This window comes from Periplaneta americana, chromosome 2 (assembly GCF_040183065.1).
Source record: "Periplaneta americana isolate PAMFEO1 chromosome 2, P.americana_PAMFEO1_priV1, whole genome shotgun sequence".
In the NCBI taxonomy this organism is placed as follows: Eukaryota; Metazoa; Arthropoda; class Insecta; order Blattodea; family Blattidae; genus Periplaneta; species Periplaneta americana.
The window spans coordinates 173,081,228-173,096,347 of record NC_091118.1 but is presented as its reverse complement, the minus strand read 5'-3'; the positions used below and the strand labels follow the sequence as shown (position 1 = coordinate 173,096,347).

The following is a 15,120-nucleotide window of genomic DNA, read 5'->3' as shown; positions in this document are numbered from 1 at the left end:
TGCACAATGGGCAGTTAGGGGACTGATATATTCCAATTCTAACAATATGAAATATACATACTAAAACACACCCCAGTCAAATTCTCAACACAACTCTTCATCACACCGAACGCACCCACACAACAGGCAGCGAAGTTGAGATAGCGCCGAGATCTAGTAGGCTCTGAAGATGGTGTGAATAGCACCGAAACAGCTGTAAGCCGCACATGCTTACGTAATTAACACGAGTAAGATCGCCATTTAATCAATTATTTATTTGTCAATTTGTTGTATCTAGTTTTTATTTATCCCGTGGTTAGAAAGTTTGCTTACACAATCAGAAAATTGTAGGTTAGATATCTTTGAATGCCGGTGTACACCAGACACCAATTCTGTGCTGTTCTACTCAGCTTGCAGCATTATAATTTTCTTGACTTGTGAGTATTTCAGTCTCTTTCTAAGTTCAAGAATGACAAATTAATCCAGCAACACTGCAAGCATCTACTTGCTGTTACTTCGAAGATGATTGATTGATGATGATGATGTCATATATCACCAACAGGTATAATTTTGTGCTGTGTCTAAGAGGTGTGCATCACAGTGAGCAGACAGGCATTATAGAGACTGGCACAATATGAAGAACATTTTGATAAAATATGAAATAAATATGTTAATGCTAAAATATCTTTGTTCGTAAACTGTTTGCAGCTGATTTATGTCATTATTTACAAAATAAGTCTTTCCAGAATAATAGTTTTGCCTATATTAATGCTACCAAATAAAATACAATAAATCTGCATAATTAAACAGTTTTTTTAGCATCTAAAATTCTTACATTGACTGGACTGAACACTGTTTGATATGTATGTATTTATTAACACTACAATTGGGTATACACCCGGTGGCAGTGATATATAATATAGAATAATTACAATTACAGAAATAAAATAAAATAAACGTAAATCTATAAATATTAGATGCAATAAACCTAAGACTATAAATAAAAACTATTCTATTATAACGCCTACGATAAGCAAAAGTAAATCTCACTTATAAGTACTTCTATTTCACCCAACTATTACCAATTTAAATAATTACATATCACCTTAACTAATTACATACCAACTTAATTACATATCATCGTAATTAATTACATATCACCCTAATTTATTTACATATCAACTAAATTACATATCAACTCAATTAGTTACATGACACAACTTAAATAATTACACTGCACCTCCAATTACATTTTCAGTCTAATCTTCTCAACCTTTCCTTAAATGTATTGATTTTAAGAGGACCACCCTGAAAGATTGCCGCAGGTAAGCTGTTCCAGTCTGCTATTGTGCAGTTAACAAAGGAAAATTTTGCCATATCCGTTCTTTGTTTTCTACATTAAAACTTCCTAATATGATCAGCCCTTCCTAAGTATGATGGTGTTGCTAATCTAGCATTGATATCGGTCCATGCTTTGTATCCCATTTGTGCCTTAAACAATGCGGTGAGTCTGGTTTTTCGTCGCCTTGATTTGAGAGGTTCCCACCCTAAATCTTTTACTATCTCCTCACCATGTCCCTCCCCCATATGATATGCTGTATACTGTATTTACGTCACAGCACTTTTTTACATGTAATAGTGTACTTCACATTTCTCTTATCCGGTGCCACCATTAACATATTAGACATATTTATTACATCAATACATTCTTTACAGTACACGTACTCTAATTTACACTATGTACCTTTTTTTTTTTTTCACTCAGTCTAATCTCCCATTCAATATTTATCCTACATTTTCTTTGCTATTATCTATTTGTTCACTAATCCTAATATCTCCCCTCCCTTTTTTTTCTAACTAATATTCACTAAAATCTCAATTTAGCTTTTTCCTATACATTATATTTTATTATTTATTCTATTTTTTCCATTGACCTTTTCTCCTATCTTTCCCTTATATTCATTTACTGTTCAATGTTCAAATGCTAGTATTACTTTCTTGTTGTCACTTATTCAATTCTCTTAACACTTTTTCACTATTATTATTCACTCTTCCTATTTTCGCTTCCTTTCATTTTCCACTACTCCACTTACACGAAATTCTTTCTCACTTCTTGGAAATACTTTTACTCTTTCTCTACACCTTTGATTATACACTTCTTCTCCCCCTTATACTTCTAACTTCTTACAGTTTCACTTTAGTTGCACTTTTTGTTCACATCTCCACATTTTTTAATCGCATCTAATACCTCTGAAATTTTAATATCCAAATCCTTAGCTGTTGCAGACTCTTTCTTTACTGTTCATCTCAGCCTTACTTCTATCTATGTCCTTCTTCCTATTTATTTCTTCTTTCCTTTCAATTTCATTATCTCTAACACTCGCTGAATCTATAAATGAGTTTTCTATACTGGTACTGTTTTGAATGGTTTCTTCTCTTCCTCTTCTTTTTCTCTCCCTCTTCCCCCTCAATGCTTTCACTTGCATATACTAGATTTCCACTTATACGTGCACCCCTATTCCTCTCACTTCCTTCTTCCTTATCACTTCCCGAATCCTGGTTTCTCTCTTTTTCTCCAATCGCCTTTTTGCTAGCGCCAGTGTTTCTTGTTTTATTATTATCCGCATTTTTGCTGAAGTGTGCTGCCCTTACCGCTGCTCTATGTAGACCTGAATTTTGTTTACGATACATGATTACGTTACTGTTTTCTTTTCCATGTTGTGTCATCTTTACACATCCTCTTACATCAGTATGAAACACTGGTTACAATATAACACAAATAACTTTTCTGTATTTTCTGGCAAAAGATTACATCTTCTGTGATTTAATATTGTTTCATATGATGGAAAACCCATGAAGTTGTAAAAAGAGGAGAAATTAGGTAGACAGCAACATTTATGGTTGAAACCCATTTAGAACTTGTTGCATGTGTAAAAGTAGACACTGCAGCACTGAAAAGACTTCCACTGGATTCGAAAGAATGAGCGAAGGTGGAATGGGAACCACTTATTTTGTTTTGGCTTCTCAAATTCATTAATATAACGAGTTTAGCAATTCTAAAGGGGAAGTCCACACCTGTGGAGTAACAGTCAGCATGTCTGGCCACGAAACCAGGTGGCCCGGGTTCGAATCCCGGTCGGGACAAGTTACCTGGTTGAGGTTTTTTCCAGAGTTTTCCCTCAACCCAATACGAGCAAATGCTGGGTAACTTTCGGTGCTGGACCCTGGACTCATTTCACCAGCATTATCACCTTCATTTCATTCAGGCACTAAATAACCTGAGATGTTGATACAGCGTCGTAAAATAACCCAATAAAATAAAAAAATAAACTAAAGGGGAATCCCAGAATGTTGGTGGAATGAGTGCCTTGGGTTTTTCGTATGTTTAACATTTGTATTGTCTCCTTATAATGTCTTGAAAGGCCAGTTCAATGAAACGAGAGAAATATTAACCGGGGAGGGGGGGGGGTGAAGAATCGTGCAAAATATGAAGAAAAATTGAGATTTTTTATGAAATATAATTATACCAAAATATTATACGAGGGTTGGGGCATAAGCCATGGCAACTTTTTTTTTTTTTTTTCCAAAGGTAAGGGTTGGTATCACAAAATGTCATAGTGTGTGTTCTCAACATAAGATGGCTCTGTGCTTGTCAGTAATAGAACAGAGAGTAATGTTAAATAATTTGTCAGTGTAGTGCTGTGCAAGATGGATGTAACCCATGTTGAACAATGCTCTTATATCAAAATAGCCGTTCTCTATGGGAGGAATGCCAGAGAATGCCACAAAGTTGGTAGAAGCTGTCGGGAATAATTCCCTTCCATACCAGACAGTCACGAGGTGGGTAGCTACTTTGAGGGCCTTTTGAATGGTTATACGTGCTGTAATGATTCTGGCACAGGAACCCTGTGATGTTATGGTAACGACCTTAATAAACATGAAGAGCAAAATGTTGCCATGTTGTTAAATGTCCGTACATTTCGTCTATTTCTTATCCTTTCATCTGTATATTTCACATTTTCTACTCACGCCTGAATTCTCACAAAAAAAAAATAGTTGCCATGACTTATGCCACAACCCTCGTAAAATATGCAATTTTTTTTTGGCATTAATTGCATTCTACAAACCGTGACAACTATTCTCGCGATATCAAGTTGTATATGAGTGGAAGGATGACACTTTCAACATCTACTGTAAGGTAAATTTCATAATCAAATTTTGCTTCTGCCATTGTTGACAGCATTTTACTAGATGATGCTCGACTTATTGCCCAGGAGCCGAATCTTGGGGTACGGCAGTTATTATATTAAGGATTTCATAGGTGTTGGATGTCCAGCCCATGTTATACACAGCCATAACTGCTCGCAGATGGTACTCCCAGTTGACATAGAGAGAGTAGTTCTCAAAATTTTCATTTACTGTCACAGAAGAACTCAAAGATTTCTATGAGTTTGTTGAAATAAATTAATTATCAACAGCCTCATGGCAAGACCAGATGGCTGAGGTTATTTCCAGCAGTAGAAATATTAAACTATTTCCAGTTGTGAAGGCTTATTTTCTTTCTCAGTCTACAAAATCTGTTCCCACTTTAATAAGATGTTTCTTTGAAAATGAATTCTTAGAGCTTTATCTGCGGAGTCTTCATTCTAACATGCTTGTTCTTCTCAAAATTTCAGCAATTGTAAAAGAAAAGAATTCTGTTGTATTGGTCAGTGATCTGTTAGTCTCAGCATTGAATTCTCTGAAAGGCAGGTTGGAAAATATATTTATGCGTCTAAAATTAAAACAAGCTTTGAAATCTCTGAAAAAAATAGTTTGGAAAGAGAATGTAAATGTTCTCAGGAAAGATTATAGATTTTTTAAAAATGAAATGTGAGTTGATTACCTATAAAAATGGATGAACCCTATGAAAGAATTTGATTATTTCCAATTGATTAAATTTCAAAATGTTAAAGACGTAAAATTTGATGAAAGCCTCTCTTCTTTGGAGTATCTTCAAATTCTGGTTAGGGTTTTTTCTCCGAGGTTTTCCTCAACCAAATGAAGCAGAATTTCTGTGTAAGTTTTGGCATTGGACCTCGGACTCATTTCACCATCATTTATTCATATATCATCATTTGTTCATTACCATAGCTTAAGTTCACAGCAGTGTGTGCTGTATTCATACAAAGAGCGCAGTCATTCCATGACAAATATCAATTACAAAATAGGAGTGATAAGCCCAATAAGCTTCAGACTTCTGTGCAGATCTTTGGGTCTTTCCTCTGTAAAAGAAAAAAATAATAATAAAATCTGCAAAACAAAGTTGTAATCGTAAATGACAAAACTTTTTGGTAACTTTTGCAATGTTCAAAAGTAGAGCTATGTTAGTTTTTCTGGTGTAGATCAAAATGAAACTCTTGAAAGCAGTAGTGTGGATTTTTAAAAAAATAACAAACATTGAAACATTCAGTGAACTTCTTAAAATTTGTTAGTTTTAATTTATAATTCCAAGCAGTAATGCAAAGACTGAAAGAGTTTTATTTAGGCTAATCAGTGCACAGTGAACAAAAAGAAAGAAATCGTTTATTTACATATTCAGTTGAAGGGATCATTATGGTAAAATACAATAAATTCCAAACAATATCTTGCGAATAATTTTGCAAATACCTGTTACAAAAACACAATGCATCTCTTCTCTCAAAATTGAGTGGTGTGGATAAGTATGAATGTATGGCTGTAACCATTATAACTTCAATGTCTTGAGCATCGTCTACACAGTCATAAGGTAAGGTGTTTTGAAAATTCAAAATAACTTTGTTTTTACGAAAAGCTTTGCATTTTCTGAAAGAATGTCCTGCATTTGAAAATTTATAGACATGGTAACCTTATTTTTGCATCACAATGAGGACATAGTACTTCACGTACAGAGTGCTTTAAGGAACGAAGGTTATTCAGTTAAGAAGAAGTATATGGTATATCCAGTGAAGGAGTAATCGAAGAATCGACATAATTGTATTTAAACCTCCCTTTCTTGAAAGTTACATCATAGATCCTACTGAAAGATTTGAATTGGCATAAAGTACACGAGGAAAAAATCATTATATATGAATCTGCAATTGAAGAGTATGATCCCAAAACTTGCTCAGTCCATTTGGCCATTTTTGTGATTTATACATGTATAAGATTTTTTTTAGATCTCTGTCATATTTTAGGCTTCTTTTCTTCCAAAACAACTTCAATCCTTGTCTAAAAGTTTGTATTATTGTGCATGTCGCTTGAAAATTCACTCAGTTCCGGACATTGGTGGATAAACTAGCCCAGTTTTTTTTTAAATGGACTCAATTAATTTTTATGGAAAATAGAATCCATAATAATTATGAGATTAATGATATGAGCTTGAGAGACCATATCCTGGTTCTTAGTCCACTTATGTAAATCTTTTGGTCTGCATAAAATTTTTTTAAGAAATTTCACAATTGCAACTCTCAAAGAGTTAGTAGCTATTTTCAAGCATCATACATAGGGACCATGACTTTGATTCACATTTTCTTGACATATTTTGTTCTTATATTGTTATGCCTCTTAAGCTATTTCAAATTGTTATTTTTCACTGTATCACCATCTTTTCAAGTAGTATACCTAGTGGCCTGTTAGTCTACAAAGTCGAAATCAATACAACTATGGGGGAAGTGTTAATAATGGAATTCCTCAAGGATCAATATTAGGTCCCTTACTTTTCTAGTGTTCATAAATGATGTAGGTCAGCAGCGTCCATCATTGCAAAACTGAATGACGCAGGGCAAGCATTAACTACGCAGACAGCGAGCTATCAGTAGGTACAGAGCCTTCTTTAGTTACTAAAGAAGGCTCTGGTAGGTACCATAGACAAATGTAGGTACTGTAGCTGTGGGGATGCAATTGCAGTTATGAAAATAAGCAAGTTTCATTACATGTAATTCTTCTGATTACAATCTACAAAGTTTCCCCAGTTCATGCACTGACCAGACATAATGTATAATATTGGGCATTAGTATGCAAGAAAGGGGAGGGGGAATCCCGTAAAATAGCATTGCAGGAGATCAGTACAGTGTTCAAGAACTCTGCAATCGATCGTGTACGATAATTTATTCGTCTAAGTGTGGCCTCTCTAGTTATTACTTCTGCGAATAAATCGCGGGTGCTCGTGTAAAGGGGGTTAAGTCAAATTGTAAGGTGTGTGAACTTTTCTCCTTTGGTACTGAACAAAACCCTTTTGTCACAAAATACGGAGTACTGTAACTGCATCATGGATGGAAGAATAATTTAACCCCTTTAACACAAGAAAAAAGTAATTGTGGAGAGGTGAAATCTGTACTTATCCCAGTTTAGCGAAATCATACTTAACCCCCTTTACACGAGCACCCGCGAAATATGGCGAAAGGAACAGCCAGTGTCGCCAATAGTACCATAAATATACCCGCAATATAAAATCCAAAATTTCATCCCCCTTTGCCGCTAATGATTGTAAAAAAACTAGATTTAGCGGGACACAGCTGATACTGTCAATTATGAGAAAAATTTATGCTTAATCTACATCAACATTTTCCTAAATACTTTCTTTTTATCTGTCTCAATAATAGTCACCTATTGAGATTGGAAGTTTGTCAATTTGTTGAATTTTTGGTTCTAACCCAGTATCTAGCTCGTTGTTCTAACCTGACTACCCGTGGTTTGAAAGTTCGTTTACACAGTCATAAAATCGTAGATCAGACATCTTTGAACGTCAGTGTACTGTACAAGCAACTGCCGTTCCACAAACAGAATGGGGAGGTATATTTCAAGTGCTTATCATTTTTATTGATAAATTGTTTTAGTATTCACCCTGAAAATATTTTTCGGAGATACAGAGGGAAAATTTACTGAATAAAAGGGGAACTTTGAACCTACTACGAGGGAAATTATCGGAACAATCTGACAACACTGTAATAAAAGAACCACAATTACGAGAAAAGCGCGCGTATGTTGGTGGTTTGAGGTTTCAATAAATTTGCTTTTTAAAGTATTTTAAATGGAAGCTGCGGCTTTATAATTAATGTAAAACAGAACAAGTGAATTAAAAAAATACATATAATCTATTATAACTAGTGTTGTGACATTATGGAAGTTGCGTTACATTAGAATTGTTCCGAATTTCTTATCTCCCCATTAATTTTTTTCTAAAGTAAATGTCTATTATTTATTTATTTATTTATTTATTTATTTATTTATTTATTTAATTTAATTTACATACGTTAGGGATTTAGGATTTCCAGGGTTTAATTAGACAAGTATTCCACAGACCATTCACGTTTCTAATATCAACAATGACAGGAGACCGAGGACTGTGACAAATTTTGAGTGGGTTAGGAGAGAGATAGATAAGTGACAAGAAGTCGAAGACTTACAAGGTTAGAGTAGGTTAGATAAGGCCGAGGCTGTGACAAGGTTGGAGTGGGTTAGATGAATGGACTGCTAAGTGACGTATAGGTTATATTGCATCGTCACTTTTTCGTCTTTTCGATCTATTCTAGTAAGTAAAACAAAAATATCTTTACATTGTATAAATCCTCATATTCAAAAGATATTACTAAAAACTATAATTGTGGGCAAATTTTTCGTCCAAAAACACGATGTGCCCTTCTAGTACAGAATTCCCGAGGGTAGGTTAGGTGCGATTACTGAAGAATACGATATAGCCATATTACACCCCACTGATGAAACAAAGATGGTGATGATGACGTAATATAATCATTATTTGTAGCCTATCATACACCAAAAGCCTCAGCAGACCTAACCTGCCATAGAATCTCGGCCTCACGAAAACTCTTAATCTACGAAAAAACGAAAAATTCTGTATCGGATTTTCCAGTTGACCCGGTTAGGTTAGATTAGTGTTTGTGTTAGATTAATTTAATTTAGGAGTAAATGATATGTTACGTTTCTTATTTGGCAAATTACAATGAACGATACGTGTGTGTGCACCAAGAAAATAGTAATTTTAATGTAATGCCAGATGAACTTAAAAATGGGAATTGCTTAGGAAAGGCAACACTAATAAAACTATATAATGTCTGATTTTAACTGTGCTTGTTTTGTTACAGGTGTCAGCCATGCCAGAGTACATGATAAATGGCGTTCTTGTTAACTTTCCATTTGAGCCATACAGTGTTCAAACTGCATATATGGAGAAAGTTATAGAATGCTTGAAAAAGGTTTGAAACAATAGTTACTATATTTGAAGACATGTTCAGTTTTGTTACTACTTGTGACACTATCAGATTATCTCATTATATATTACAATATTACGTTAGACTTTCGCTAATCCGGCCTCTCAGTTATCCAGTCCTCTTCTAATGTACATCCTATCAATTCTACTGTTATATCTTAAAGTTTGAGTTCATGATTGAAGAAAAACTTTCATAGTAAATGTATGTTAGTGAATTTATATGAAACATTAAAATTCTAGTCACTTTCTATTGATTAAAACACATTTGCACAAGTTAAAAGAATCCTTAAGTGCTCCCAGCTCTCTGTGTTCTGTTAAACTGATTCCTGGTCATTCGAAAATTATCTTATATTCAAACCTTACATTTACGTAGTTCTGTCTTGTGCATAATTTAAATCATTCACCTTCATTTACACACAAAGCAGGTTTTACCGTATTTATATGTTTATTTTTTTTCAGGGTGTAAATGGAATGTTGGAGTCACCAACAGGAACAGGCAAAACATTGAGCCTGCTATGTTCATCTCTAGGTTGGCTTAGCATAAGAAAGGCCCAGAGGCAGGCAGAAGCACGTGGTTTATATCAGCTTCCAGATGGTGACTTTGTTACCGGGCTAAAAAATAGTTTAAATGATGGAGCAGGAGTACCACAAGCTAGTACTTCTGCCTGGTCAAGTGGTAAATCACATTTCTGTAATATCATTACCTGTTAGATGTTGAAAGCTCGTACAAACATAAGAAAGAGGAGAATGAGTATTATAAATTTCAATGTGAAACAGACTATACCTTACCTGAGAACTGTCAGAAGGTGAAGTAAACAATTGTCCATCCACCATTGGCCTAACCGTGAAATGAGCGGGCCTGTGTTCATATTTTGGTTGGGACAAGTTACATGGTTGGGGGATTTTCCAAGGCCGTTTTTCAGCCACTTGAAGCAGAATTGCTGGTAACTTTCGGTGTTGACCTCGGATTCACTTTGCATTCATTAGCATCATTTCATAATCATCTTAGTAGCTACAGGTCGACCAGGAGATCATGGCAGATGTGATTTCGAGATTTGCCTACAGGTGCCATCTGCACAAATTCCAGAGAGCCATAGGGGCTTCAAGAGTGGACTCTGGTAGTCTAGGGAGTGTAGCTTCCTCAGATAGATGGCACCTTGGTGAATTGCGCTGCCTTCTGGTCAAAGGACGCAGCAGAACACAAGCATATAAATTGTAACATGCCATTTATCTGAGGAGGCGGCATATTAACAGGGAAGATGGAGGGCCATTGCTGTTGAAATGGACTTTGTCAGAACTGGATATCATAGCCGAATTGATAAGGTGGCACCAAGCAGTGAATCATGCTTGAAGAGCAGTTCTAAGGACTTCAAAATCATCCCAAATAAGGAGGTTACACAATAAGCCTAAGGCTGAGTGCTTGCCTATGGGCCCTCCTATGAAAAAAAAATAATCCATTATACAAGTGAAAGCATGTTATAGTCGACGATAAAGGGGATAGCATGTTCTAAAAGAACTTACTCATAAATATCCTTATAAATTCTTTGAAATGGAATTTTTTCATAGCCATCCAATTTTTAACAAGTTAAATTTCATATTCTCTCAGCTTTATTTTATTACAAGATTGGTACTAGGTGGTAGGTCTCCCTATAATAAAGATAGCATTGTTATAATTCGAACATGCCACAGGGATTATATTGAAGGAGGGGTAAAAGGACTATACCTTAATGCCGATGTAGATTTTCTTACTCTAACTGAAAAATTAGAGAAGGGAAAACGATTATGTATAAAAAATACTCAAATCTAAATATGTATTTTTTTTTTAAGTTCAAGAGAAATGAGGATTCAAACCTGGTAACCCTCCCGCTGCGTACACACCTGCTATGAAGTAACTAAAGGAAATTGATGTATATGCCTAAAATTTTGTGAAGGGTTGGAATTTTGTTTCTGTTATAGAAGTAGTGAGTCCTGTGCTGTGGTCTAACGCATCCTGCCTAGGACTTACGTTACGGAATGCGCGCTGGTTCGAGTCGTCATGCGGGAAGAAATTTTCTCATGAAATTTCGGCCAGTGTATGGGACTGGTGCCCACCCAGCATCGTGATGCACTTGGGGAACTATGATAGGTAGCGAAATCTGGTTGCGAATACCAGCTACAACGGCTGGGGGGATCATCGTGCTAGCAACATGATACCTCTGTTCTGGTTGGATGATCGTCCACCTCTGCTTCGGCATGTGGGCGTGAGGCCTAGGCCATTCACGGGCTGTAGCATCACGGATTATTACCACAGATTATTATCATTATTATTATTATTATTATTATTATTATTATTATTATTATTATTATAGAAGTAGTGAACCATAAATATTTAGTGATGTCATATTTATCAGACCATGACTGTGCAGTGTACTTTTCTCGGAGTAGACAGTATTTTTGGCCTGTCATGGATTACCAGTATTTTCAGTCCTTTAAATTGTTCTTTTGTTGAATCTTCGAGTTTAATGTCTGGATTGCTTTCTTCAATCATTTTAAAGACACTGAGAATGCAAGTCTTGTTCTCACTTAGGCTAGTATGGAATTTACTTTCGCATTTTTATGCTGTTGCCATTTCTTGTATCAAAATTTATTGTGTCTTTAAATTACACTGATTTAAAACAAATATGTAGCATTATGTTATATATTAATTACTGTACATTATGTTATAGGTGGAACAAAAATTATCTATGCATCACGTACACATTCACAGCTGTCACAAGCAGTTCAGGAACTGAAGAAAACTGGATATAAACACACAAGAATAGCTGTTCTAGGTTCTCGAGACCAAATGTGTATACATCCTGAAGTGTCACAGGAGCAAAATAATATTGCGAAAGTAAGTAAAAGGGATGTGTCTGCATTGGGTGTCCAACAGTCCAAAATGATGAGAAGTAAGAGTTTAACTACCAGAAAGACTTTTGTGCCTGTCTGTCATCCTGACAATGCATGTAGGGATGCTGTCAATCAGAATGTGTTGCTTAAATTCACTTTCTTCTAGTTTATAATTATTTACTTACTGGCTTTTAAGGAACCCGGAGGTTCATTGCCGCCCTCACATAAGCCCGCCATTGGTCCCTATCCTGAGCAAGATTAATCCAGTTTCTATCATCATATCCCACCTCCCTCAGATCTATTTTAATATTATCTGCCCATCTACGTCTCGGCCTCCCCAAAGGTCATTTTCCCTCCGGCCTTCCAACTAACACACTATATGTATTTCTGGATTTGCCCATACGTGCTACATACCTGCCCATCTCAAACATCTGGATTTAATGTTCCTAATTATGTCAGGTGAAGAATATAATGCGTGCAGTTCTGTGTTTTGTAACTTTCTCCATTCTCCCCTAAATTCATCCCTCTTAGCCCCAAATATTTTCCTAAGGACCTTTGCTGTGGCCGTGCCAGAGAATCAGTCCCATTCCGAAGCTTATTTGAAGGTTTCGTAACAAGCTGTTTTTTACGGTGATGGGTTGTTAGCCCTTTCGCCCAACCCCCAAGCTGGAGAACCACCCCTCATCGGCTGTCCATGACTGCTTATTCAATATATTCATAGCTACCCTCCATATCTGGAGGTCGTCTCCTCGATCCGCAACCTGAGGACGCGCCATGTTGTAGTGATAGGGACCATAATAATAACAGTAATAATAATAATAATAATAATAATAATAATAATAATAATAATAATAATAATAATAATAATAATGATAATGATGATGATGATGATAAAAAAATAATAATATTAATAATGCAATATTATAATAATATGATAAATTCATTTATTTTACCTGATGAAGTTGACTGTAAAGTTTTCTCTTCCACCACCACTAGGGTTGCAACTGTTTTTGAAGAAAATACTGGAGACTAAGACATCTACAATATTTCACATAGAAAATTGATAAATTATTCAATCGAGTTAGCATTACTAAAACTTAGGCAGTTAGGCTTAAATTAAGAGTATTTTGAGACTTTGCCTTGTGTAATAGTTTCAAACAAATTGTAAAAATTCCCTACATTAGCAGTTGAAGTTGACTGTCATTTGCAGTTCCGATTTGATTAGATTGTCTTGCTCTTGTTTCGAACATCTGTTCAATTACTGTTCATAAGAGAAAACACTCTCTGCATGAGCATTGCTGCCTGATGCGCTTACAACACAATTACTTTTTTTTTCTTTCAAATTTGTAACTCTACCACTGTTTGATTTTAAACTAGTGAGCCCTGAAACTATTTCTGGCAAGTATTACCTTCTACAGAGACTGCACATTTCAGTGCATCTCTGGAACAACAGAATCTACCATATAAATCACCTTCAATCACTGAAAATTAAATGTTTCGAATATATTTTTACATTATGCGAAAATTAGGCAGAAAATTGCTCGAAGAGAATAAAAATACGGCATTTGGAAGACTATTAAAAATTAGAGGTAAATATGGGAGATCCTGGGAAATACAGGAGGGTTGGCAACCCTAACCACCATACAAGAGGCACATAAATATACACACTTTGACACGGAAAGTGATCGCTCTCCTGTAGCCTGAATTTGTCTGTCATTCAGGTTAATGCGAGATTCACATTATTCATTTACTTAAAGTATGTAGCTAACCCACTCTTCATGATACCATGTCTTCAAATTTGTGACAATTTCCATGTCCATTGGTTGTATCAAGGACATGGTGCTGCAAGGAAGAATTTTCCCATCCTTTCCCATTCATTGTCCTGATTAAGCGACATGGTGGCCCAAAGAAGTGAAGAAACTTAATGTTATATATGAAGAGCTTATTTTCAAAACTACTCTTGACCATTCCCATAACTTTGTGGGAAATCACGAAAAATGTTCTTAGGTCTAAAATTTCTTACCAGTTAGGCAAGAGACGTTATGAAACCAAAGAGATTGAGCACATTTAGAAACAAATAGCATGAGAAAGAATAAAAGAATTCCAAAGCTGGAATTAATATTGTGTCACGATTTTTGCTGTTTACAAAAGTCAGTTTGATTCCAATACTCACTTTTAACTCTAGATTTTAGTGGTTTAGAGGGCGTTCTGAAGCCAGATCATGGCAGTTGTATGTGGAGTTATATTTGAAGAATTGAAAGCTCATTTTCGTTATCAGATGGACAAGTGACGTTTTGAAAATAAGCTCATATTATCGGTTTGTTTCTGTTCTTCAAGGATTGCCCCAAATAAATAGCTGTCCCAATTAACTGAAGGACTACTCGATTGGATTCTGCTATTTATGGAATTAAGTTTGATGTGTGATTAATTTTCAGATGCATATGTGTCAAGCACTTACCAAGAAAGGTGCCTGCTCGTTTTTCACAAATTTAGAAAGGAAGAAGGAGGATCCATCTGTACAGGACTCTGGCATTTTGGATATTGAAGATTTAGTGAAAGCAGGACGTAAGCTGCGTGTCTGTCCCTATTTTATGGCGCGAGAGTTAAAAACCCATGCAGACGTTGTATTTATGCCATATAACTACATCCTAGACAACAAACACCTCAAGAATCAAGGAATAGAACTTCAAGTGAGTAATCTAATAATGTCGTATCGTTAGGAATGAGGATGAGGAATAAATTGTAATACAAGGGTAGCTCCAAAAGCAATGCACAACATTTTTTAAAATTTATTTTATATTCTACACCTTTGCAATTTATGATGTTGCAGATACATCGTTCCCATTTGTATTCAAATTTAATTTAAGTAATTCCCGTGAATGACGCCATGATAGCACTCCTTCAAGATGGCTGCTGTACTTGACATTCGTCAGAAGCAACATGCTGTTATCGAGTTCCTGTGCTGTGAGAACGAGACAGTGGCAAACATTCACAAGAAGTTTAAAGAGGTGTATGGAGATGCAGTGGCAGATCCTGCACTGCATGAA

The 15,120-nt window shown here is 35.6% G+C and overlaps 1 protein-coding gene across 3 annotated transcripts in view; it reads left to right on the top strand.

Moving 5' to 3' along the window:
- Positions 1-7,921: 7,921 nt before the first annotated feature.
- Rtel1 (Regulator of telomere elongation helicase 1) overlaps positions 7,922-15,120 on the top strand; it is a 35,404-nt gene continuing 28,205 nt past the window's right edge. The window contains exons 1-5 of one of the 3 annotated variants that reach the window (XM_069818939.1): positions 7,922-8,048; positions 9,081-9,191; positions 9,665-9,881; positions 11,911-12,077; positions 14,509-14,763. In XM_069818939.1, the coding sequence (XP_069675040.1) occupies positions 9,090-9,191; positions 9,665-9,881; positions 11,911-12,077; positions 14,509-14,763 (741 nt within the window). In that variant the 5' untranslated portion in view covers positions 7,922-8,048; positions 9,081-9,089. Of the gene's footprint in view, positions 8,162-8,304; positions 8,510-9,080; positions 9,192-9,664; positions 9,882-11,910; positions 12,078-14,508; positions 14,764-15,120 lie in introns of those variants that run through there. The other 2 variants (XM_069818942.1, XM_069818940.1) reach the window with 2 other exon arrangements.